This window comes from Hemiscyllium ocellatum, chromosome 38, assembly GCF_020745735.1.
Source record: "Hemiscyllium ocellatum isolate sHemOce1 chromosome 38, sHemOce1.pat.X.cur, whole genome shotgun sequence".
Taxonomy (NCBI): domain Eukaryota; kingdom Metazoa; phylum Chordata; class Chondrichthyes; order Orectolobiformes; family Hemiscylliidae; genus Hemiscyllium; species Hemiscyllium ocellatum.
Window position 1 is genome coordinate 38,764,630 of NC_083438.1, and position 24,478 is coordinate 38,789,107.

Here is a 24,478-nt window from a genome sequence, read left to right on the forward strand (position 1 = left end):
TAGGGTAAATAGGCAAAGTCTTTTCCCTGGGGTGGGGGAGTCCAGAACTAGAGGGGCATAGGTTTAGGGTGAGAGAGGAAAGATATAAAAGAGACCCAAGGGGCAACTTTTTCACCCAGAGGGTGGTACGTGTATGGAATGAGCTGCCAGAGGAAGTGGTGGAGGCTGGTACCATAGTGTCCAGGGATGTGCAGGTTAGGGTGGATTGGCCATGGGAAATAGTCCTATAGTGTCCAGGGTTGTGCAGGTCAGGGTGGATTGGCCATGGGAAATTATCCCATAGTTTCCAGGGATGTGCAGGTTAGGGTGGATTGGCCATGGGAAATTGTCCCATAGTGCCCAGGGATGTGCAGGTTAGGGTGGATTGGCCATGGGAAATTGTCCCATAGTGTCCAGGGATGTGCAGGTTAGGGTGGGTTGGCCATGGGAAATTGTCCCATAGTGTCCAGGGATGTGCAGGTTAGGGTGATTGGCCATGGGAAATTATCCCATAGTTTCCAGGGATGTGCAGGTTAGGGTGGATTGGCCATGGGAAATTGTCCCATAGTGCCCTGGGATGTGCAGGTTAGGGTGGATTGGCCATGGGAAATTGTCCCATAGTGCCCAGGGATGTGCAGATTAGGGTGGATTGGCCATGGGAAATTGTCCCATAGTGCCCAGGGATGTGCAGATTAGGGTGGATTGGCCATGGGAAATTGTCCCATAGTGCCCAGGGATGTGCAGGTTAGGGTGGATTGGCCATGGGAAATTATCCCATAGTGCCCAGGGATGTGTAGGTTAGGGTGAATTGGCCATGGGAAATTGTCCCATAATGCCCAGGGATGTGTAGGTTAGGGTGGATTGGCCATGGGAAATTGTCCCATAGTGCCCAGGGATGTGCAGGTTAGGGTGGATTGGCCATGGGAAATTGTCCCATAGTGCCCAGGGATGTGCAGATTAGGGTGGATTGGCCATGGGAAATTGTCCCATAGTGTCCAGGGATGTGCAGGTTAGGGTGGATTGGCCATGGGAAATTGTCCTATAGTGCCCAGGGATGTGCAGGTTAGGGTGGACTGGCTGTGGGAAATGCAGGGTTATAGCGATTGGTTGGTTTCTGGGTTGGTTACTTTACAGAGAGTTGGTCTGGCCCTGATAGGGTGAATGGCCTGTTGCCTACACTGTAGGGATTCTACCCTTCCTGGTACATCATCGGCAACGAATCATTAAATCCAGCCCAGAAACAGTGAGGGCAGTGGAGGATTGCTGACAGTGAACATCCTGATAAAGCCCTTACCCAGCTGCACAGACTGACAGAGGTCTTCGAAACCGCAGTCCAGGTCAGAGGCTGGGAATCCTGCAGCGAGGAACTCCCCTCCTGACTCCCCCCAAAGTCTGTCCCACCATCGACAAGGCCCAAGGCAGGAGGGGGAGGGAATACTCCCCACTTGCCCCTGGTGGGGGCAGCTCCAACAACACTCGAGAAGCTCGACACCATCCAGGGACAAAGCAGCCCCCGGCCCCACACCCACAAACGTCCCCTCCCTCCCCCCACCCCCCCTCAGTAACAGCAGTGTGTACCATCCCCTCCCTCCCCCACCCCACCGACGCTCAGTAACAGCAGTGTGTACCATCCCCTCCCTCCCCCCACCCTCCCTCAGTAACAGCAGTGTGTACCATCCCCTCCCCCCCCCCCACCCCCCCCTCAGTAACAGCAGTGTGTACCAGCTACATCAATGCTCTAAGACTGATCTCAGTGAGATGGTAAATCTATGCTGTTTTTTTGCCTCCTTTTGCAGTTAAACCCACAACAGTGCCACCACTGACGTCAGGAGGTAAGAATGTGATTGTACACATTTATAATGTTAGCCCATCCCCATGTGTTAGGGGTCAGGACTCCCCACTCACGGTCTCCTACATTGTGCAGAACGCTGCATTTATTACCCCGTCCCTAGTTGCCCCCCCTTGGGAAGGTGGGGGTGAGCTGCCTCCTTGACCCGCTGCAGTCCATGTGCTGTAGGGTAGACCCACAATGTCCCTGAGGGAGGGAATCCCAGGATTCTGACCCAGGAAGGAACGGCCGATAGATTTCCAAGTCGGGAGGGTGAGGGGCTCGGAGGGGAACTTGCAGGGGGGTGGGGTCCCCATGGACCTGCTGCCCCTTGTCCTTCCAGATGGAAGTGGCCGTGGGTTTGGAAGGTGCTGCCTGAGGGTCTTTGGTGAGTTTCTGCAGTGGGTCTTGTAGCTGGTACAACACTGCTGTTACTGAGGGGGGGTGGGGGGGGAGGGAGGGGATGGTACACACTGCTGTTACTGAGGGGGGTGGGGGGAGGGAGGGGATGGTACACACTGCTGTTACTGAGGAGGGGGAGGGAGGGATGGTACACACTGCTGTTACTGAGGGTCGGTTGGAGGTGCCCCCATTGAGTATTCTGTAACACTCCCCAGGCCCTCCCATCGACTGTGTAAGTCCTGGCCTGGTGTGTTTTATCAAAACACGACACCTCGCATTTATCTGACTTAAACTCCATCTGCCGTTCCTCAGCCCACCGGTCGATCAGAATCCCGCTGTATTCCCAGGGAGACCTCTTCCCTGTCCACTACACCACCTATCCACAATCCATATCTCCCAAATTCCCAAACGGATCATTTATCCAAATGACGAATGACAGTGGACCCAGCCCCGATCCCTGCGGCCCATCACTGGTCACAGGCCTCCAGTCTGAAACACAGCCCTCCCCTACCACCCTCTGTCCTTGACGGTCAAGCTAACTTTGTATCCAGTTGGCGCTTTCTGCATCCCGTGAGATTTAACCCGAGTGGACAACCCACCATGCAGTACCTGATCAAAGGCCTTACTGAAGGCCATGGAGATGACGTCTCGCACACTGGGTAGACTTCCTTGGTCAACCTTTCAAAATGCCCATGAGATACCATTTCCCAAACACAAAGCCTTCTATCCCAAATGAGTCCTTGCCTCCCCAAATGCCTGGGGATCCCGTCTGTCAGAATCCCCTCAGACAGCTAACCCATCGCGGACATGAGGCACCCCGCTCTGGAGTTCCCAGGGACCCGTTCGGATCTAATGGTAGGTAGGGAGTGTCGAACTCGAGGGTGTAGGTTTAAGGGGCGAGGTACAAAAGGGTCCTGGGGGGGGCAAGGTTTTTTCACACCGAGGGTGGTGACAGTCTGGAGCAGACGATCCGAGATGGTTGGGGAGGCTGGTACCATTCTGTCATGGAGGCAGTGTTTCGACAGGGAGGTGGATGGGATGGGTACGGAGAGGAATTCACCCAACTCAGGCAAATGGGACGAGATGCATTGTGCAAATGGGCCAGTATGGATACACCGGGCTGAAGGGCCCAAGGGCATTCTGTTCACTTCCATGAGTCTATTCCCTCAGCCTCCTGATGTGTTGATGGTGGGACAGGCTTCGAGGAGGGGGTGGTGTCAGGAGGGGAGTTACTCGCTGCAGGATTCCCAGCCTCTGACCTGCTCTTGGAGCCGCAGACTTTGTTGTGGAGGACAGCTGAGACAGTGTAGAGGGAGCTTTACTTTGTATCTAACCCCATGCTGTCCCTGTCCCTGGGAGTGTTTGATGGGGGACAGTGTAGAGGGAGCTTTACTCTGTATCTAACCCCGTGCTGTCCCTGTCCCTGGAGTGTTTGATGAGGGGGACAGTGTAGAGGGAGCTTTACTCTGTATCTAACCCCGTACTGTCCCTGTCCCTGGGAGTGTTTGACGGGGGACAGTGTAGAGGAAGCTTTACTCTGTATCTAACCCCCTGCTGTCCCTGTCCCTGGGAGTGTTTGATGGGGGTGACAGTGTAGAGGGAGCTTGTGCCTTGTGTTTGCGTCGTGCTCAGGGACAGTCAGTCCTGTCTGTGTGGGGAGGATCTGCTCCTTCCTGGTCTCCCTCACCGCGATGCCGTCCCATCCCGGCCTGGGAGCATGCTCATGTCTGTGCTGTATTGTCCAAGCCTCTGTCCTCCCATAACCCTCTGCTCTCTTCCTTCCTGCTGCCCAGTGGACTCTGTGAAAAAGAGAGGTGAGTGAGCGGACTGAACTAAAACTAGGCCCTGACCAGACGCGCTGGGCCCATTGGGTCCCACACTATAGTCTCCGTTCGTCCCCAGCCTCCTCCTCCTCCCCAAAGCAGTCGGTGCAATCTCTCCCTCCCTCATCCCTCCCACCACTGACCCATTTCCACCCCTAACTGTGTCGAGCTGCCCCCTTCCCTGGGCTGCACTCCCCCACCCTGCCCAGGATGGCTCCCCCGGGTCAGAATGCTCAGCGGCCATTTTCCAAAATGGCGTGGCCATTGACCGTGAGAGCCAGAGACTGAGTGTTAAATATACTCAGTGACCCGGCCCCCCCCCCCCAGCCTTCTGTTGGAGTGAGTCCCACAGATTCCCCACCCTCTGGCTGAAGAAGTCTCTCCTTATCTCTGTTCTAAAGGGTCTTCCCTTTACCCTGAGGCTGTGCCCTCGGGTCCCAGTCTCTCCGACCAATGGGAACATCTCCCTGATATCCCCTCTGTCCAGGCCGTACGGTATTCTGTAAACTACAACTAGATCCTCCCTCATCCTTCTCAACTCCATCAAGTATGGACCCAGAGCCCTCAAACATTCCTCACGTGTTACGCTTTCCATTCCTGGGACCATCCTCGTGAACCCCCCCTGGACCCCCCTCCAAGGACCAGTCTATCCTTCCTGAGATATGGGGCCCAAACACTGCACACAATACTCAATCATATCATATTCTCTCTTACTCTTTCTCTCTCATTCTCTCCCCTTCTTTCTCTCTCTCTCTCTCTTGCTCTCTCTCACTCTCTCCCCTCTCTTCTCTCTCCCCCTTCTCTCCCTCTCTCTCTCTCTCACCCTCTCTCTCCCCTCTCTCTCTCTCTCCCCCCCATCTCTCTCTCTCACCCTCTTTCTTCTCTCCCCCTCTCTCTCCCCCCTCTCTTTGTGCCCTCCCTCTTCTCTCTTTCTCTCTCCTCCTCTCGTTCTCTCTCTGTCTCCTTCTCTCCCCCTCTCTCTCCCCCCTCTCTCTCCCCCCCTCTCTCCCCGCGCTCTCCCTCCACTCTCTCTCACCCTCTCTCTCCCCCTCTCTCTCTCTCCCCCCACTCTCTCTCTCTCTCTCACCCTCTCTCTCCCCCTTCTCTCTCTCTCTCTCTCACCCACTCTCTCCCCCTTCTCTCTCTCTCTCTCTCACCCTCTCTCCCCCCTTCTCTCTCTCTCTCTCTCACCCTCTCTCTCCCCCTTCTCTCTCTCTCCCCCTTCTCTCTCTCTCTCTCTCACCCTCTCTCTCCCCCCCCTCTCTCTCTCTCTCCCCCATCTCTCTCTCTCTCACTCTCTCACCCTCTCTCTCCCCCTCTCTCTCTCTCTCCCCCTTCCTCTCTCTCTCCCCCCATCTCTCTCTCTCTCTCTCTCACCCTCTCTCTCCTGCCCCTCCCTCTCTCTCCCCCTTCTCTCTCTCTCTCCCCCCCATCTCTCTCTCTCTCTCTCACCCTCTCTCTCCCCCTCTCTCTCTCTCTCTCCCCCTTCTCTCTCTCTCCCCCCTCTCTCTCTCTCCCCCTTCTCTCTCTCTCTCTCTCACCCTCTCTCTCTCCCCCTCTCTCTCTCTCTCCCCCATCTCTCTCTCTCTCACTCTCTCACCCTCTCTCTCCCCCTTCTCTCTCTCTCCCCCTTCTCTCTCTCTCCCCCCATCTCTCTCTCTCTCTCTCTCACCCTCTCTCTCCCCCCTTCTCTCTCTCTCCCCCTTCTCTCTCTCTCCCCCCCATCTCTCTCTCTCTCTCTCACCCTCTCTCTCCCCCTTCTCTCTCTCTCCCCCTTCTCTCTCTCTCCCCCTCTCTCTCTCTCCCCCTTCTCTCTCTCTCCCCCTTCTCTCTCTCTCCCCCCCCATCTCTCTCTCTCTCTCTCACCCTCTCTCTCCTTCTCTCCCCTCTCTCTACCCCCTCTCTTTGTGCCCTCCCCCTTCTCTCTCTCTCTCTCCCCCTTCTCTCTTTCTCTCTCCTCCTCTCTCTCGTTCTCTCTCTGTCTCCTTCTCTCCCCTGCCTCTCTCCCCCCCTCCCTCCACTCTCTTTCACCCTCTCACTCCCCCTTCTCTCTCTCTCCCCCGTTCTCTCTCTCTCTCTCTCCCCCCATCTCTCTCTCTCTCACCCCTCCTTCTCTCCCCCTCTCTCTCCCCCTTCTCTCTTTGTGCTCTCCCCCTTCTCTCTCTCTCCTCCTCTCTCTTGTTCTCTCTCTGGCTCCTTCTCTTCCTCCCTCTCTCTCCCCCCTCTCTCTCTCTCCCCCTCTCTCTCTCTCTCTCCTCCTCTCTCTCGTTCTCTCTCTGGCTCCTTCTCTTCCCCTCTCTCTCTCCCCCCTCTCTCTCTCTCTCCCCCCCTCTCTCTCTCCCTCCCGAGAATGCTGTCTCTGCCCTGTCTCTCATGTCCTTGGTATAACATGGAGGGCGGGCCTGTCCATTTCGGGACATTATCTGTGCTCCCTCCGTCCCATCACTTACCTGTGGTCATCAAGGGTGGCCCAATCTCTGACACATCTTCTCTCTCTCTCCCTCCCTCCGTGTCTCTGCAGGGGGCCGTGGGTCTCACGGCAGTGGGGGGGCCGCGATAATCGCGGTGGTGGTCTGCATCCTCCTGCTCCTGCTGGTGGTCGCCATCTTGTACTGCCTACACAGGAAGGGCAAGCTCACGTGCGGAAAATCAGAGAAAAAGGACACGTGAGTACACAGAGAGAGGCCAGATCGGGTGTGGGAGGGTGCAAGGGAGCCGGGATGCAGCTTGTGGGGGAGGACCCAGGTATCCGGGAACGCAAATCGGCTCGGCGGCCATTTTGGATCGGACTTCTCGAAGAAAACATTCACGTGTATGGGAGAAGATCGCCAGAAACTTCAACGGGGTGGGGAGAGAATGAGGTCAAAAGGAGAAATGGGAACGATCTAGGTCTGTGAGCCAAGAGGGAGAGGAAAATACTGTGAATGCTACGGAGCACATTCATTCAGAGTTTTTTTTGCTGCAGGTCTGATGGACAAGGGTGAAGGGTCATAGAGTGGTGTAATAGTGGGGATAGTCAATATAAGGGAGCGCCGCACTGTCAGAGGGTCAGTGCTGAGGGAGTGCTGCACTGTCGGAGGGTCAGTGCTGAGGGAGTGCTGCACTGTCGGAGGGTCAGTGCTGAGGGAGTGCTGCACTGTCAGAGGGTCAGTGCTGAGGGAGTGGGCACTGTCAGAGGGTCAGTGCTGAGGGAGTGGGCACTGTCAGAGGGTCAGTGCTGAGGGAGTGCTGCACTGTCGGAGGGTCAGTGCTGAGGGAGTGCTGCACTGTCGGAGGGTCAGTGCTGAGGGAGTGGGCACTGTCAGAGGGTCAGTGCTGAGGGAGTGGGCACTGTCAGAGGGTCAGTGCTGAGGGAGTGGGCACTGTGGGAGGGTCAGTGCTGAGGGAGTACTGCACTGTCGGAGGGTCAGTGCTGAGGGAGTGACGCACTGTCGGAGGGTCAGTGCTGAGGGAGTGGGCACTGTCGGAGGGTCAGTGCTGAGGGAGTGCCGCACTGTCGGAGGGTCAGTGCTGAGGGAGTACCGCACTGTCGGAGGGTCAGTGTGACAGAGGAGAGCGTGCTTCTCGATATTAGAGAGACAGAACGTGGGGATGGGAGAGTAGGAATGAAGGAGAGAGAGAGAGAAAGCAGGGTCGGGGAGGGATGAGGAGGGGAGGCAGTGATGGCAGGAAGAAGGGGCAGTGGGATTGAGGAAATCAGGGCTGGAGGAGGCTGGGAATTCTTTCTCCGAGGGAGAGAGGAGAGGGCCATGACCCCGGAGCAGCGGTGGAGTAGGCAGAGAGCTGAGGGTGAGGCAAGTGATGGGGAACAGAGGGGAGAGGGGTTACTGGGATAGAGCACGGGGGGGGGGGAGATGCAGATGGGAGAGAACCCTGAGACCGTCAGGTTAATGGGTCCACACGGAGCCCGTTACCCAGGGGCACAGTGAGGGGACAGAGTGTGGGACCAGAGTGCGGGACCAGAGTGCGGGGACACAGTGAGGGTCTGTGTTTGTCCTGGTCTGTGTTTATTCCAGTCTGTATTTATCCAGTTCTGTGTTTATCCAGGTCTGTATTGACCCTGGCCTGTGTTTAACCCAGTCTGTATTGACCCCATTCTGTGTTTACCCCGGTCTGTGTTTACCCCAGTCTGTGTTTGCCCCGGTCTGTGTTTAACCTTGTCTGTTTTTACCCCGGTCTGTGTTTAACCTTGTCTGTTTTTACCCCGGTCTGTGTTTATCCTGGTCTGTGTTTATCCTGGTCTGTGTTTATTCCGGTCTGTGTTTATTCCGGTCTGTGTTTATCCCGGTCTGTATTTATCCAGGTCTGTGTTTACCCTGGTCTGTGTTTACCCTGGTCTGTGTTTACCCTGGTCTGTGTTTATCCAGGTCTGTGTTTATCCAGGTCTGTATTGACCCCAGTCTGTGTTTACCCCAGTCTGTGATTATCCCTGTCTGTGTTTATCCTGCTCTGTGTTTATTCCAGTCTGTGTTTATCAGGTCTGGGTTTATCCAGGTCTGCATTGACTGTGGTCTGTGTTTACCACAATCTGTGTTTAACCCGGTCTGTGTTAATCGTGGTCTGTGTTAATCGTGGTCTGTGTTAATCGTGGTCTGTGTTAATCGTGGTCTGTGTTTATCCTGGTCTGTGTTTATCCAGGTCTGTATTGACCCCGGTCTGTATTGACCCCGGTCTGTATTGACCCCGGTCTGTGTTTAACCCGGTCTGTGTTTAACCTGGTCTGTGTTTATCTGGGTCTGTATTGACCCCGGTCTGTATTGACCCTGGTCTGTGTTTTCCCTGATCTGTGTTTACCCCGATCTGTGTTTACCCCGATCTGTGTTTACCCCAGTCTGCGATTATCGTGGTCTGTGTTTATTCCAGTCTGTGTTTATCCAGGTCTGTATTGACTGTGGTCTGTGTTTACCCTGGTCTGTGTTTACCTCAATCTGTGTTTACCCCGGTCTGTGTTTACCCCGGTCTGTGTTTACCCCGGTCTGTGTTTACCCCGGTCTGTGTTTACCCCGGTCTGTGTTTACCCCGGTCTGTGTTTAAACCGGTCTGTGTTTAACCCGGTCTGCGTTTATCCTGGTCTGTGTTTATTGTGGTCTGTTTTTATCCGGGTCTGTATTGACCCTGGTCTGTATTCACCCTGGTCTGTGTTTAACCCAGTCTGTATTTATCCCGTTCTGTGTATATCCAGAGCTGTATTGACCCCGGTCTGTATTGACCCCGGTCTGTGTTTAACCCGGTCTGTGTTTAACCCGGTCTGTGTTTAACCCGGTCTGTGTTTAACCCGGTCTGTGTTTAACCCGGTCTGTGTTTAACCCGGTCTGTGTTTATCCTGGTCTGTGTTTATCTGGATCTGTGTTTGCCCCGATCTGTGTTTACCCTGATCTGTGTTTACCCTGATCTGTGTTTACCCTGGTCTGTGTATATCCAGGTCTGTAATGACCCTGGTCTGTGTTTACCCCGATCTGTGTTTACCCAGGTCTATGTTTATCCCGGTCTGTATTTACCATGGTCTGTGTTTACCCCGGTCTGTGTTTATCCCAGTCTGTGTATATCCAGGTCTGTATTTACCCTGGTCTGTGTTTACCCTGGTCTGTGTTTACCCTGGTCTGTGTTTACCCTGGTCTGTGTTTACACCAGTCTGGGTTTACCCCGGTCTGTGTTTATCCCGGTCTATGTATATCCCGGTCTGTGTTTACCCCGGTCTGTGTTTACCCCGGTCTGTGTTTACCCCGGTCTGTGTTTATCCCGGTCTGTGTTTACCCCGGTCTGTGTATATCCAGGTCTGTATTGACCCTGGTCTGTGTTTACCCCGGTCTGTGTTTACCCCGGTCTGTGTTTACCCCGGTCTGTGTTTACCCCGGTCTGTGTTTACCCCGGTCTGTGTATATCCGGGTCTGTATCGACCCTGGTCTGTGTTTACCCCGGTCTGTGTATATCCGGGTCTGTGTATATCCGGGTCTGTGTATATCCGGGTCTGTGTTTACCCCGGTCTGTGTTTACCCCGGTCTGTGTTTACCCCGGTCTGTGTTTACCCCGGTCTGTGTATATCCGGGTCTGTATCGACCCTGGTCTGTGTTTATCCCAGTCTGTGTTTACCCCGGTCTGTGTTTACCCCGGTCTGTGTTTAACCCGGACTGTGTTTAACCCGGACTGTGTTTAACCCGGACTGTGTTTAACCCGGTCTGTGTTTAACCCGGTCTGTGTTTAACCCGGTCTGTGTTTATCCCGGTCTGTGTTTATCCCGGTCTGTGTTTATCCCGGTCTGTGTTTATCCGGGTCTGTGTTTATCCGGGTCTGTGTTTATCCGGGTCTGTATTGACCCCGGTCTGTATTTTCCCTGATCTGTGTTTACCCCGATCTGTGTTTACCCCAGTCTGCGATTATCGTGGTCTGTGTTTATTCCAGTCTGTGTTTATCCAGGTCTGTATTGACTGTGGTCTGTGTTTACCCTGGTCTGTGTTTACCTCAATCTGTGTTTACCTCAATCTGTGTTTACCCCGGTCTGTGTTTATCCCAGTCTGTGTTTAAACCGGTCTGTGTTTAACCCGGTCTGCGTTTATCCTGGTCTGTGTTTATCGTGGTCTGTGTTTATCCGGGTCTGTATTGACCCTGGTCTGTATTCACCCTGGTCTGTGTTTAACCCAGTCTGTATTTATCCCGTTCTGTGTATATCCAGAGCTGTATTGACCCCGGTCTGTATTGACCCTGGTCTGTGTTTAACCCGGTCTGTGTTTAACCCGGTCTGTGTTTAACCCGGTCTGTGTTTAACCCGGTCTGTGTTTAACCCGGTCTGTGTTTAACCCGGTCTGTGTTTAACCCGGTCTGTGTTTAACCCGGTCTGTGTTTAACCCGGTCTGTGTTTATCCTGGTCTGTGTTTATCTGGATCTGTGTTTGCCCCGATCTGTGTTTACCCTGATCTGTGTTTACCCTGGTCTGTGTATATCCAGGTCTGTAATGACCCTGGTCTGTGTTTACCCCGATCTGTGTTTACCCAGGTCTATGTTTATCCCGGTCTGTATTTACCATGGTCTGTGTTTACCCCGGTCTGTGTTTAACCCGGTCTGTGTTTAACCCGGTCTGTGTTTATCCTGGTCTGTGTTTATCTGGATCTGTGTTTGCCCCGATCTGTGTTTACCCTGATCTGTGTTTACCCTGGTCTGTGTATATCCAGGTCTGTAATGACCCTGGTCTGTGTTTACCCCGATCTGTGTTTACCCAGGTCTATGTTTATCCCGGTCTGTATTTACCATGGTCTGTGTTTACCCCGGTCTGTGTTTATCCCAGTCTGTGTATATCCAGGTCTGTATTTACCCTGGTCTGTGTTTACCCTGGTCTGTGTTTACCCTGGTCTGTGTTTACCCTGGTCTGTGTTTATCCCGGTCTGTGTTTACCCCGGTCTGTGTATATCCAGGTCTGTATTGACCCTGGTCTGTGTTTACCCCGGTCTGTGTTTACCCCGGTCTGTGTTTACCCCGGTCTGTGTTTACCCCGGTCTGTGTTTACCCCGGTCTGTGTATATCCGGGTCTGTATCGACCCTGGTCTGTGTTTACCCCGGTCTGTGTATATCTGGGTCTGTGTATATCCGGGTCTGTGTTTACCCCGGTCTGTGTTTACCCCGGTCTGTGTTTACCCCGGTCTGTGTTTACCCCGGTCTGTGTTTACCCCGGTCTGTGTATATCCGGGTCTGTATCGACCCTGGTCTGTGTTTATCCCAGTCTGTGTTTACCCCGGTCTGTGTTTACCCCGGTCTGTGTTTAACCCGGACTGTGTTTAACCCGGACTGTGTTTAAGTAAAAAATGAGGTCTGCAGACGCTGGAGATCACAGCTGCAAATGTGTTGCTGGTCAAAGCACAGCAGGTTAGGCAGCATCTCAGGAATAGAGAATTCGACGTTTCGAGCATAAGCCCTTCATCAGGAATAAGAGAGAGAGAGCCAAGCCGGCTGAGATAAAAGGTAGGGAGGAGGGACTAGGGGGAGGGGCGATGGAGGTGGGATAGGTGGAAGGAGGTCAAGGTGGTTTTATCTCAGCCGGCTTGGCTCTCTCTCTCTTATTCCTGATGAAGGGCTTATGCTCGAAACGTCGAATTCTCTATTCCTGAGATGCTGCCAGGCCTGCTGTGCTTTGACCAGCAACACATTTGCAGCTGTGATCTCCAGCATCTGCAGACCTCATTTTTTACTCGAAGATTTTAACCTACTGCGAATCCTCTTACAAGGATGCCTTCCTTGAAGAAGCTCTCTTCCTCCCTCTACAAGGATTTCAGTGAGTCCCTCTCTCACTGCACCCCCCAGGTCATCTCCTCTGCACAGAAGCTCTTCAGCCACGTTCTACCTCTCCGCCCCCACCCCACTCCGGCCTATCACCCTCACCTTGACCTCCTTCCACCTATCCCACCTCCATCGCCCCTCCCCCTAGTCCCTCCTCCCTACCTTTTATCTCAGCCGGCTTGGCTCTCTCTCTCTTATTCCTGATGAAGGGCTTATGCTCGAAACGTCGAATTCTCTATTCCTGAGATGCTGCCTAACCTGCTGTGCTTTGACCAGCAACACATTTCCGGACTGTGTTTAACCCGGACTGTGTTTAACCCGGTCTGTGTTTAACCCGGTCTGTGTTTATCCCGGTCTGTGTTTATCCCGGTCTGTGTTTATCCGGGTCTGTGTTTATCCGGGTCTGTGTTTATCCGGGTCTGTGTTTATCCGGGTCTGTATTGACCCCGGTCTGTATTTTCCCTGATCTGTGTTTACCCCGATCTGTGTTTACCCCAGTCTGCGATTATCGTGGTCTGTGTTTATTCCAGTCTGTGTTTATCCAGGTCTGTATTGACTGTGGTCTGTGTTTACCCTGGTCTGTGTTTACCTCAATCTGTGTTTACCTCAATCTGTGTTTACCCCGGTCTGTGTTTATCCCAGTCTGTGTTTAAACCGGTCTGTGTTTAACCCGGTCTGCGTTTATCCTGGTCTGTGTTTATCGTGGTCTGTGTTTATCCGGGTCTGTATTGACCCTGGTCTGTATTCACCCTGGTCTGTGTTTAACCCAGTCTGTATTTATCCCGTTCTGTGTATATCCAGAGCTGTATTGACCCCGGTCTGTATTGACCCCGGTCTGTGTTTAACCCGGTCTGTGTTTAACCCGGTCTGTGTTTATCTGGATCTGTATTGATCCCGATCTGTGTTTGCCCCAATCTGTGTTTACCCTGATCTGTGTTTACCCTGGTCTGTGTATATCCAGGTCTGTAATGACCCTGGTCTGTGTTTACCCCGATCTGTGTTTACCCAGGTCTGTGTATATCCAGGTCTGTAATGACCCTGGTCTGTGTTTACCCCGATCTGTGTTTACCCAGGTCTGTGTTTATCCCAGTCTGTGTAAATCCCGGTCTGTATTTACCATGGTCTGTGTTTACCCCGATCTGTGTATATCCGGGTCTGTATTTACCCTGGTCTGTGTTTACCCTGGTCTGTGTTTACCCTGGTCTGTGTTTACCCTGGTCTGTGTTTACACCGGTCTGGGTTTACCCCGGTCTGTGTTTATCCCGGTCTATGTATATCCGGGTCTGTATTGACCCTGGTCTGTGTTTACCCTGATCTGTGTTTACCCCGGTCTGTGTTTACCCCGGTTTGTGTTTATCCCGGTCTGTGTTTACCCCGGTCTGTGTTTACCCCGGTCTGTGTTTACCCCGGTCTGTGTTTACCCCGGTCTGTGTTTACCCCGGTCTGTGTATATCCAGGTCTGTATTGACCCCGGTCTGTGTTTACCCCGGTCTGTGTTTACCCCGGTCTGTGTTTACCCCGGTCTGTGTTTACCCCGGTCTGTGTTTACCCCGGTCTGTGTTTACCCCGGTCTGTGTTTATCCCGGTCTGTGTTTATCCCGGTCTGTGTTTACCCCGGTCTGTGTTTACCCTGGTCTGTGTATATCCGGGTCTGTATCGACCCTGGTCTGTGTTTACCCCGGTCTGTGTATATCCGGGTCTGTGTATATCCGGGTCTGTGTTTACCCCGGTCTGTGTTTACCCCGGTCTGTGTTTACCCCGGTCTGTGTATATCCAGGTCTGTATCGACCCTGGTCTGTGTTTACCCCGGTCTGTGTATATCTGGGTCTGTATCGACCCCGGTCTGTGTTCACCCCGGTCTGTGTTCACCCCGGTCTGTGTTCACCCCGGTCTGTGTTCACCCCGGTCTGTGTTCACCCCGGTCTGTGTTCACCCCGGTCTGTGTTCACCCCGGTCTGTGTTCACCCCGGTCTGTGTTCACCCCGGTCTGTGTTCACCCCGGTCTGTGTCTATCCCGGTCTGTGTCTATCCCGGTCTGTGTCTATCCCGGTCTGTGTTTACCCCGGTCTGTGTATATCCGGGTCTGTATCGACCCTGGTCTGTGTATACCCTGGTTCTGAATGCTGACTCCTCTCCCCATTCCTCTCTCGCCCTCTCCCACAGAATGAAACTGGGATCCGAGGATCAGTGCCTCAGGGAGAAGACGGACAATTGAGGATGAAGATGACAAGATGGAGGGATGGTGGAGGAGACCCTGAGTTGGCTGAGGCCCTTGTGAAAAGTCAGCCCCAGCACACCGACCGCAGAACACCAAACCTGCAACGTCCTCCCTCATTCTCTCAAACAGATATAATATAAAACGACTGATTTGAGTTGGCGCTCGTTATAACAAACACCAGCACCCTGCTGTCCCCAAAAGCATCTCTCTCCCAGCTCCAGTGACCTTCGGACGATCAAAGAAGCCGAGAGAAGGACTCATTCCCGGTTTCTCTGCACCACCCAGTATGCCCCCAGGGGTGAGAGGGAGCACTCGCAACCTTTGACCTCTCCCGCCAAGCAGTTTGTGTGAGGAACGGTGACCCCTCACCCCCCCCTCGTTCTCGCGCGTCCCCACACAGGCCGGGCTGGAGCTGGACATGAGCCCAGTCTGTGTTCTGCGAGTCCACACTCCCGACCCCCCCCCTCTCAAAACATTGGCAGCAGACGTTAACCCAGGCCTGAGGACAGATATCGCACCCATCCAGCAAACCGTACCCCCACCCCCCTGGGATGGGGACGGGGCAAGCTGCTCTTTCTGGGACATTAAACCTTGAATTGTTCATTTTGACCCTAAGGGTAGGACTATCCAACTCTCCCCATGCTGTCCCTGACCCTGGGAGTGTTTGATGGGGACAGTGTAGAGGGAGTTTTACTCTGTATCTAACCCCGTGCTGTCCCTGCCCCTGGGAGTGTTTGATGGGGGGACAGTGTAGAGGGAGCTTTACTCTGTATCTAACCCCGTGCTGTCCCTGACCCTGGGAGTGTTTGATGGGGGGGACAGTGTAGAGGGAGCTTTACTCTGTATCTAACCCCGTGCTGTCCCTGTCCCTGGGAGTGTTTGATGGGGGGACAGTGTAGAGGGAGCTTTACTCTGTATCTAACCCCGTGCTGTCCCTGTCCCTGGGAGTGTTTGATGGGGACAGTGTAGAGGGAGCTTTACTCTGTATCTAACCCCGTGCTGTCCCTGTCCCTGGGAGTGTTTGATGGGGGACAGTGTAGAGGGAGCTTTACTCTGTATCTAACCCCCTGCTGTCCCTGTCCCTGGAAGTGTTTGATGGGGGACAGTGTAGAGGGAGCTTTACTCTGTATCTAACCCCGTGCTCTCCCTGTCCCTGGGAGTGTTTGATGGGAGACAGTGTAGAGGGAGCTTTACTCTGTATCTAACCCCGTGCTGTCCCTGTCCCTGGGAGTGTTTGATGGGGGACGGTGTAGAGGGAGCTTTACTCTGTATCTAACCCTGTGCTGTCCCTGTCCCTGGGAGTGTTTGATGGGGGGACAGTGTAGAGGGAGCTTTACTCTGTATCTAACCCCGTGCTCTCCCTGTCCCTAGGAGTGTTTGATGGGGGACAGTGTAGAGGGAGCTTTACTCTGCATCTACCCCCTGTCCCTGGGAGGGGATTGTTGGGGGGACAGTGTAGAGGGAGCTTTACTCTGCATCTAACCCCTGTCCCTGGGAGGGGATTGATGGGGCAATGTTCTGGTTTGAATTCTGCTGCCAAACATCAGGCGCTGGGATTAGGAGCGAGATCAAGTCCATTCGGCCCTCTGAAGATGATAGCTCCCTGTTGCGACAGGATTGGTGCAGGTGTTTGCGATAACGCGTGACTTGTGCTTGATTCAAGAGTTTTCGTTTCTTCGTGTTTATTCGTAACGCTACGTCGGGGGTGGGGGGGATATTAGGGAGGAGATCCCGCCCCCTGGCGCCTTCCCCCCCACCAATGAGGAATTGGATTGTGTTTCTATCGCGTTTAATCTGTCGTGTGATCGAGGGATCCGAACCCTCGCTTACGTTCCCGGAACCGTGCTCATCCGTCCTGCCTCTGGTGAGTCGTCTGGATCTAGGTGGATCTCCCACGTGACTGTCCGCCATTCCGTCCATCTTGTCCGTCCTCTCCCTCGCAATTGCCCGGATCCTGCCTCCGATTGGCTCTTGAGGGAGCCAATGGCTTCCATTTAAGCTGCCGTCCCGCTACATTTTTTTTACACAAAACGTTTCGTTTATGCTGTTGTTCCCCCACCCCCCAAACACCCAACCCCCACACTCTCCACCCCTCCACCCTCACCCCTCCCCCGCCCCACCGCTCAACCCCAGCCTCGTCCAGCACCCGCTCAGGTCAGGTGGCCTCCGAACTGCTTTGCATTCTGGGAGGTGGAGCTGCGCACAAAATCTGGTGGAGTTTTGTGGGGGCAGGGGGGTGTGGGGGATGCTAGCGACCTGCCCGAACGGCCTCATCTTCCCTCTATTCCGCACCCCACCAAAAGGGCATGAAGGGGAGCGGTGTGCGTTCAGTGAGGTTTCCACAGCTCGGCCAGAGGCGGCCATTTTGTTTCAGTTCCCTGCTGCTAGCGGGTGAGTCAGTTGGGGGTGGAGTGGGTGTTTCTGACTCCTTTCTCCCCACCTCCCTGGAGAAAACAAACAGTCTAACTGATGGGGGAGGTGGGGTGGGGGGGCGGGGTCTATCGATCTTCAGTCAGTTCCTCCCCCGCCCATGTCTATTGAGGGCCGAACTCTCGGACAGGGCGAGGGGAGGCCTGTTGCCCCGTATGTGAGGTACTGGAGGGGAGGGAATGTCTGAACGGATTTGGGAACATCCCTCACTGAGCACCGAAGCTCAGTATGAACATACGGGAGGTGTCTGTGCGATCGCCCGGAGAGGATGGCTGGGCCCGTAAAGGTGGTGCTGTACGTTCAGAAAGGTTAGGCCGGGGCCTTACACAGTCCAAGGACAAGCACAATTGGCAGAGATTAGGTGATGATCCCCTCTTGGGATTTCCTCAGAGAGCGGGCTCCTTCTCTCTGTAAAGCCCAGCTCGCCAACAACCCCCACCCCACCCCACCCCGCGCTGCTGCCCAGATCCTTCATCGTTGGAGTTTCTGTTCCCCCTCATCACCTTGCCAACAGCCCCGTGCATTTCTGTCCCACAATGCATCAGTCTTCATATTCTCATCCTCATATTTGAGTCACTCCCTATCCTTCCCTCCAGTCCCTACACCCCCTCCCTATCTCTGTGAATGCCTCCAACTCCTACACCCCCTCCCTATCTCTGTAACCTCCTCCAGCCCCTACACCCCTCCCTATCTCTGTAACCCCCTCCAGCCCCTACACCCCCTCCCTATCTCTGTAACCCCCTCCAGCCCCTACACCCCCTCCCTATCTCTGTAACCCCCCTCCAGCCCCTACACCCCCTCCCTATCTCTGTAACCTCCTCCAGCCCCTACACCCCCTCCCTATCTCTGTAACCCCCTCCCTATCTCTGTCACCCCCTCCCCCCCTACATCCCCTCCCTATCTCTGTAACCCCCTCCCTATCTCTGTAACCCCCTCCCCCCCACACCCCCTCCCTATCTCTGTAACCCCCTCCCTATCTCTGTAGCCCCCTCCCTCCTGCCAGATTAGTGTCCACCATCCCTGATTCCCATTGCCCCATTGATCTGCCCCTCACCCCTCCCCTGGTGGCCCAGCCCCAGCTTGTGTTTCCAGAGAAACTTGTGCCATGTCTGTCCTCCCAGGCCTGAGGCCTGCTCCCTCATTATTGAGAGAGAGAGAGAGAGAGGGCAAGGAAGTGAGAGAAAAAAATAGGGAGAGGGAGAGAGTGAGAGAGAGAGAGGATGGATGTTGGTTTAACCTGAGGGTCTCTGTGTCTCAGGCCGGAGGGAGAGGTTGTGAAGTCAGGTCCCTCACGGTAAACTCATGCAGTGTCGGGAATTGAACCCAGGCTGTTGGCATTGCCTGGCATGGCTCCTCAGCTGTCCAGCCAACTGATCTAACCAGCCACACCACAGAACACCGTACGGCCTGGACAGAGGGGATGTGGGGGAGATGTTCCCATCGGCAGGAGAGACTGGGACCCGAGGGCACAGCCTCAGAGTCAAGGGAAGACCCTTTAGAACAGAGATAAGGAGAGACTTCTTCAGCCAGAGGGTGGGAATCTGTGGGGTTCACTCCCACAGAAGGCTGGGGGGGGGCCGGGTCACTGAGTATATTTAACACGGAGGTAGAGAGGCTCTTGTGTGTCAAAGGTCAAAGGGAGAAGGTGGAAGAATGGGGTTGAAAAATCCGTCAGCCATGATCGAATGGTGGAGCTGATTCGATGGGCCGAATGGCCTAATGACTGCTCCAGGGTCTCACGCCGTGGGACACAGACAGAGGAGACACTGCTCTGATCGTCAGCTCAATATCCCGGGAGGGGGTGGACGGAGGTCCATGCAGGATCTGACCAGGTCCACAGGGAGGGGCTGTTCCCTCAGGGGAAGGTGTGAGGGGTAGATGGAGCAGAACACTGGTCAGGACGGGGGTGGGGGGGGGGGGCAGTGAGGGGAGCGGAACACTTTAGTCAATTGGATCCTGGCGTCAACCTGAAGGGTCTGGGAACGCAGGGTCCTCCCTCATGCCAAAGATTTCTCGAGTGGGAAAGTCGGGAGCGAGATTTTGTTGAATGTGAGGCAGCTGGTGGGGCGTGGGGAGAGAGGGAGAGAGAGAGAGAACGAGGGAGAGAGAGACAGAGAGAGAGAGAATGAGGAAGAGAGACAGAGAGGGAGAGAATGAGGAAGAGAGAGAGAGAACGAGGGAGAGAGAGAGAACGAGGGAGAGAGAGAGACAGAGAGAACGAGGGAGAGAGAGAGAACGAGGGAGAGAGAGAGACAGAGAGAACGAGGGAGAGAGAGAGAACGAGGGAGAGAGACAGACAGACAGAGAGAGAGAACGAGGGAGAGAGAGAGAACGAGAGGGAGAGAGAGAGTCGGGATATGGGCCAAGGTTCAGCTAATTTAAGGTTGGGACAGGCCTAGGGGTTGGTGGGTTGGGGCAGGTGAATGACTCCCCCTTGTAACTCCAACTGCGCCTCCTGGTTTTTAAGGTGAGGGGCTATCGTTTCCTAACACAGGAAGGAAATTCTCTGTGTCGCCAACCCACACGTTACTCTTTACCAAACCCCCACCCCCCACAAGGCCACTCCCAATGGCACCCCATACAGACCACACCCCAGGTAATGCTGTGTGACAGGAGGGAGCACCGAGGGATTGGCTCAGCTAGGCCTCAAAGTGGGGTAGGCCGAGATTAATGTCAGGAAGTGTGTGTTTGTGTGTGTGTCTGTGTGAGTGTGTGTGCGAGCAAGTGACTGAGTGCGTCTGCGTGTGTGTGAGTACCTGTGTGAGTGAGCATTTCAGACAGTGAGTGAGTGTGAGAATGTGTGTGTGTCAGACAGTGAGTGAGTGTGAGAATGTGGGAGTGAGCATTTCAAACAGTGAGTGAGTGTGAGAATGTGTGAGTGTGTCAGACAGTGAGTGTGAGAGTGTGAGTGAGTGTGTCGGACAGTGAGTGTGAGAATGTGTGTGAGTGTGTCAGACAGTAAGTGTGAGAATGTGAGAGTGAGTGTGTCAGACAGTGAGTGAGTGTGAGAATGTGTGAGTGAGCATTTAAGACAGTGAGTGAGTGTGAGAATGTGTGTGAGTGTGTCAGACAGTGAGTGTGAGAATGTGTGAGTGAGTGTGTCAGTGAGAATGTGTGAGTGAGCATTTCAGACAGTGAGTGAGTGTGAGACTGTGTGTGTGTGTCAGACAGTGAGTGTGAGAATGTGTGAGTGAGTGTGTCAGACAGTGAGTGAGTGTGAGAATGTGTGAGTGAGCATTTCAGACAGTGAGTGAGTGTGAGAATGTGTGTGTGTGTCAGACAGTGAGTGTGAGAATGTGAGAGTGAGTGTGTCAGACAGTGAGTGAGTGTGAGAATGTGTGTGTGTGTCAGTGAGTGTGAGAATGTGTGAATGAGCATTTCAGACAGTGAGTGTGAGAATGTGTGAGTGAGTGTGTCAGACAGTGAGTGAGTGTGAGAATGTGTGAGTGAGTGTGTCAGTGAGTGTGAGAATGTGTGAGTGAGCATTTCAGACTGAGTGAGTGTGAGAATGTGTGCGTGTGTCAGACAGTGAGTGAGTGTGAGAATGTGTGTGTGTGTGTCAGACAGTGAGTGAGTGTGAGAATGTGTGTGTGTGTCAGACAGTGTGTGTGAGTGAGTGTCAGTGAGTGTGTGAGAATGTGTGAGTGAGCATTTCAGACTGTGAGTGAGTGTGAGAATGTGTGTGAGTGTGTCAGACAGTGAGTGTGAGAATGTGGGAGTGAGTGTGTGCTGAATTGCCATTGGCTGTTCCCTGGGTGTTGACCTAATTCTTTCTGGACGCCATTTTGACTGTCGTGGGCCGAGAGCAAGGAGCGACGAGGAAGTGATCCCCCCTGACCCCCTGCCTCCCCACACCCTGACCCCCTGTGCCCCACCCCCGACCCCCTTCCCCCCCCCACACCCTGACCTCCTGTGCTCCACCCCTGCCCCTCACACCCTGACCCCCACCCCCTGACCCCCTGTGCCCCACCCCCTGACCCCCACTCTGTGAGCCCCCACTCTGTGACCCCCTCCACTCCCTGACCCTGAGGCCTTCTCACTGCACTCCCTGAGCATCACTCGGTGATGACTGCCCCCGAATCCCTCTTCCCCCACCCCACTCCCCTCGCACCCTCCCCCCACCCCAAACCATGCCCCCCCCCCCCTCACCGCCCATGTGTTTGTTGGTTCGATGTGTCGAGTTATTTGTATATAATGTTCATTGTGTAGATTTTGACTTTTAAAGATTGTTAAGTGTCGGTCTCCAGCTGTTATTTCTAGCCTGCGCCCGCGCGCTCTCGCCCCAGAACGGGGTCTCGTGTGGTGGGCCGGGAGGGGAACTGAGGGGAAGAGGAGCCCCTGGGTGGTGGGCCGGGTGGTTGGGGGTGGTGCGGGGGGCTGGGGAGGTTGAGGATGGAGGGAAGACACCAACTCCCCTTGACCCGTTGACCCGCCCATCGAGAGTACCCCACCCATTTGGACATTGGCCAATGACGGGATAGCCCCCCCCCCCCCCCAAAAATAAGGGGAGCCCACCCAACCCCCTCCGCAATGATAGGCTCCACCCCCTCCCCCCCAACACTGGTCAGCCCCTCCCCCACTCCTCTGGCCAATCCAAACCTCACGTCTGTCCCTTCAGGGAGGGGGCGAGTGTGGGGGGGGAGTCAGGGCGTTGGGAGGGAGGGGAGGGGAGCGGTGTTGAGGGGTGGGGGGAGACCAGTCGGGACGTTGACCCCCTACACTCCGGCCGCTCGGGGGACGGCAGCGGTTCAGCGACGGAGATCCGGAACATTCCGCTGAGGCGCCCTGACAGGAAGCAGGGGAGGGGGTGGGGAGGAGTGTGGAGACCAGATGGGACGGACCCCTTTGTTCAAAATGTGCTTGGGGTGGGGGGGTGTGGGGGAGGGGATGAGTTTCCGTCTGGGCCTTTGACGTATTCTCTCATCGAACAGAGAATATTCCGGTGCAGTCCAGGCCCTTCGGCCCCTCGATGTTGTACTGACCTGTGGAACCAATCTGAAGCCCATCTGACCTACACTGTTCCATTCTCATCCATATGCCTACCCAATGACCATTTAAATGCCCTTAAAGTTGGCGAGTCTCCTACTGTTGTGGGCAGGGCGTTCTACACCCCACCTACTCTCTGAGTAAAGACACTACCTCTGGCATCTGTCCTATATCTATCACCCCTCAATTTAAAGTTATGTCCCCTTGTGCTAGCCATCACAAACGGCTCTCGCTGACCACCCTATCTAACCCTTGGATTATCTTATGTGTCTCAATTAAGTCACCTCCCAACCTTCTCCTTAATGGAAACAGCCTCAAGTCCCTCAGCCTTTCCTCGTAAGACCTTCCCTCCCGACCAGGCAACGTTCTGGTAAAAACTGACCCAAAAACCCAGGCCCCACTCCCTCGCGGGGTTGATTTGACCTACATCTTGCCCCTCACGGCCGCACGCGGAGCTGTGGGATAATACATCGGGAGACGGGCAGGGTCAGAGGTCAGTGGGCAGCTGACCCTGGCGCCCCTCCTATCTCCGTCCTCCCCCCTCCCACCAGGACGAGTGCTACACGGAATGGGTCCTCCCTCAATCCCAGTTCAGAATAATTGTCATCAGAGGTGTTGGAAAAAGACCCTTCGGCCCTAACCTGGCCATGCCACCTGGCTTTCGCGATCAGTTCAGTCCCATTTGCCTGCACTGGGTCCTTTCCCCTCCATACCCGTCCCACCCATGACCCTGTCTGAATTGATCTTAAATTGTACCAGCCTCCCCTGCTACCTCTGGCAGCCTGTTGCAGACACTCACCACTGTCCGTGTGAAAACATTTCCCCTCGGGTACCTCTCCTCTCTCACCTTAAGCCCTTGCCCTGTAGTTTTGGATTCCCTGATCCTGGGGAAATGCTCTGTACTATCCATGCCTCTCGTGATTTTATAAACCTCTATTAGCTCACCCCTCGGTCTCCTCCTCTCCAGGGGGAAAACGTCCCAGTCTGTCTGTCTATTTATAACTCAGACCCTCCAGCCCAGGTAGCACCCTGTAGCTCTTTTCTGAACCCCTTCTAGTTTAATAACGTCCTTTCTATAGTTGGGTGACTAGAACTGCCCACAGTATGGAGCCTCAGCAACGTCCTGTACAGCTGCAAGACATATCCACTCCTATCCTTAATGCTCAGACCAATGCTTCCTTCACCATCCTGTCTGCATGTGACTCCACTTTCAAGGAGATATGAACCTGCGCCCCGAGATCGCTTTGTTCTGTAACACCCCCCCCCCAGGCCCTCCCATCGACTGTGTAAGTCCTGGCCTGGTGTGTTTTATCAAAACACGACACCTCGCATTTATCTGACTTAAACTCTATTTGTCGTTCCTCAGCCCACCAGTCGATCAGAATCCCGCTGTATTCCCAGGGAGGCTTTTTCCCTGTCCACCACACCACCTATCCACAATCCATATCTCCCAAATTCCCAAACGGATTATTTATCCAAATGACGAATGACAGTGGACCCAGCCCCGATCCCTGCGGCCCATCGCTGGTCACAGGCCTCCAGTCTGAAACACAGCCCTCCCCCACCACCCTCTGTCCTCGACGGTCAAGCTAACTCTGTATCCAGTTGGCGCTTTCTGCATCCCGTGAGATTTAACCCGAGTGGACAACCCACCATGCAGTACCTGATCAAAGGCCTTACTGAAGTCCATGGAGATGACGTCTCGCACACTGGGTAGACTTCCTTGGTCAACCTTTCAAAATGCCCATGAGATACCATTTCCCAAACACAAAGCCTTATATCCCAAATGAGTCCTTGCCTCCCCAAATGCCTGGGGATCCCGTCTGTCAGAATCCCCTCAGACAGCTAACCCATCGCGGACATGAGGCTCCCCGCTCTGGAGTTCCCAGGGATTTCCTTACAAACTTTTAGAAATGATGCCTCCCTCAGAGACAGACAGATCGGAGCAAGAAAACCACAGAAGGAGAATTGGGAGGGACAATGACCATGCTAATGGCCGTCCCCATGGGTAGGTGTGAAAGAGATGGCTGTATGACATTAAGGCTGGAGGAACACACACACTCCACATTCGGATAAAACAGAGCATGGAGTCTGCAGGGACAACACCAGCTCAGAATCTGGTCAGATGGGTCAGACCGTAATCACCCCAACACCGACGGACGAAAACCATGGGCACTGATAGACCACACACCAAATCAGAAAAATACAAAGGTTCCTGTGGGAGGGAAACCCAGGGTGAAGGGGGTCTCTCGGACAACGAGGAACAGCTGAACGGGAGAGACAACATTAATAATACTGAAGATAAACCTAATCACACCTCACAGTAACAACCTGATATACCCCACACCCCTCACTGTAACACCCTGATATACCCCACATCCCTCACTGTAAACCTGATACACCCCACACCCCTCACTGTAACACCCTGATATACCACATATCCCTCACAGTAACACCCTGATATACCCCACACCCCTCACAGTAACAACCTGATATACCCCACACCCCTCACTGTAACACCCTGATATACCCCACACCCCTCACTGT

General features: G+C 54.3%; 1 protein-coding gene across 2 annotated transcripts in view; it reads left to right on the forward strand.

Annotated features, from left to right (window-relative positions):
- LOC132834028 (basal cell adhesion molecule-like) overlaps positions 1 to 18,841 on the forward strand; it is a 110,936-nt gene extending 92,095 nt beyond the window's left edge. Inside the window, exons 13-15 of one of the 2 annotated variants that reach the window (XM_060852749.1) lie at positions 1,776 to 1,811; positions 6,554 to 6,698; positions 14,461 to 18,841. In XM_060852749.1, the coding sequence (XP_060708732.1) occupies positions 1,776 to 1,811; positions 6,554 to 6,698; positions 14,461 to 14,512 (233 nt within the window). In that variant the 3' untranslated portion in view covers positions 14,513 to 18,841. The remainder of the gene's footprint in view (positions 1 to 1,775; positions 1,812 to 6,553; positions 6,699 to 14,460) is intronic. The other variant, XM_060852750.1, reaches the window with a different exon arrangement.
- Positions 18,842 to 24,478: the final 5,637 nt, after the last annotated feature.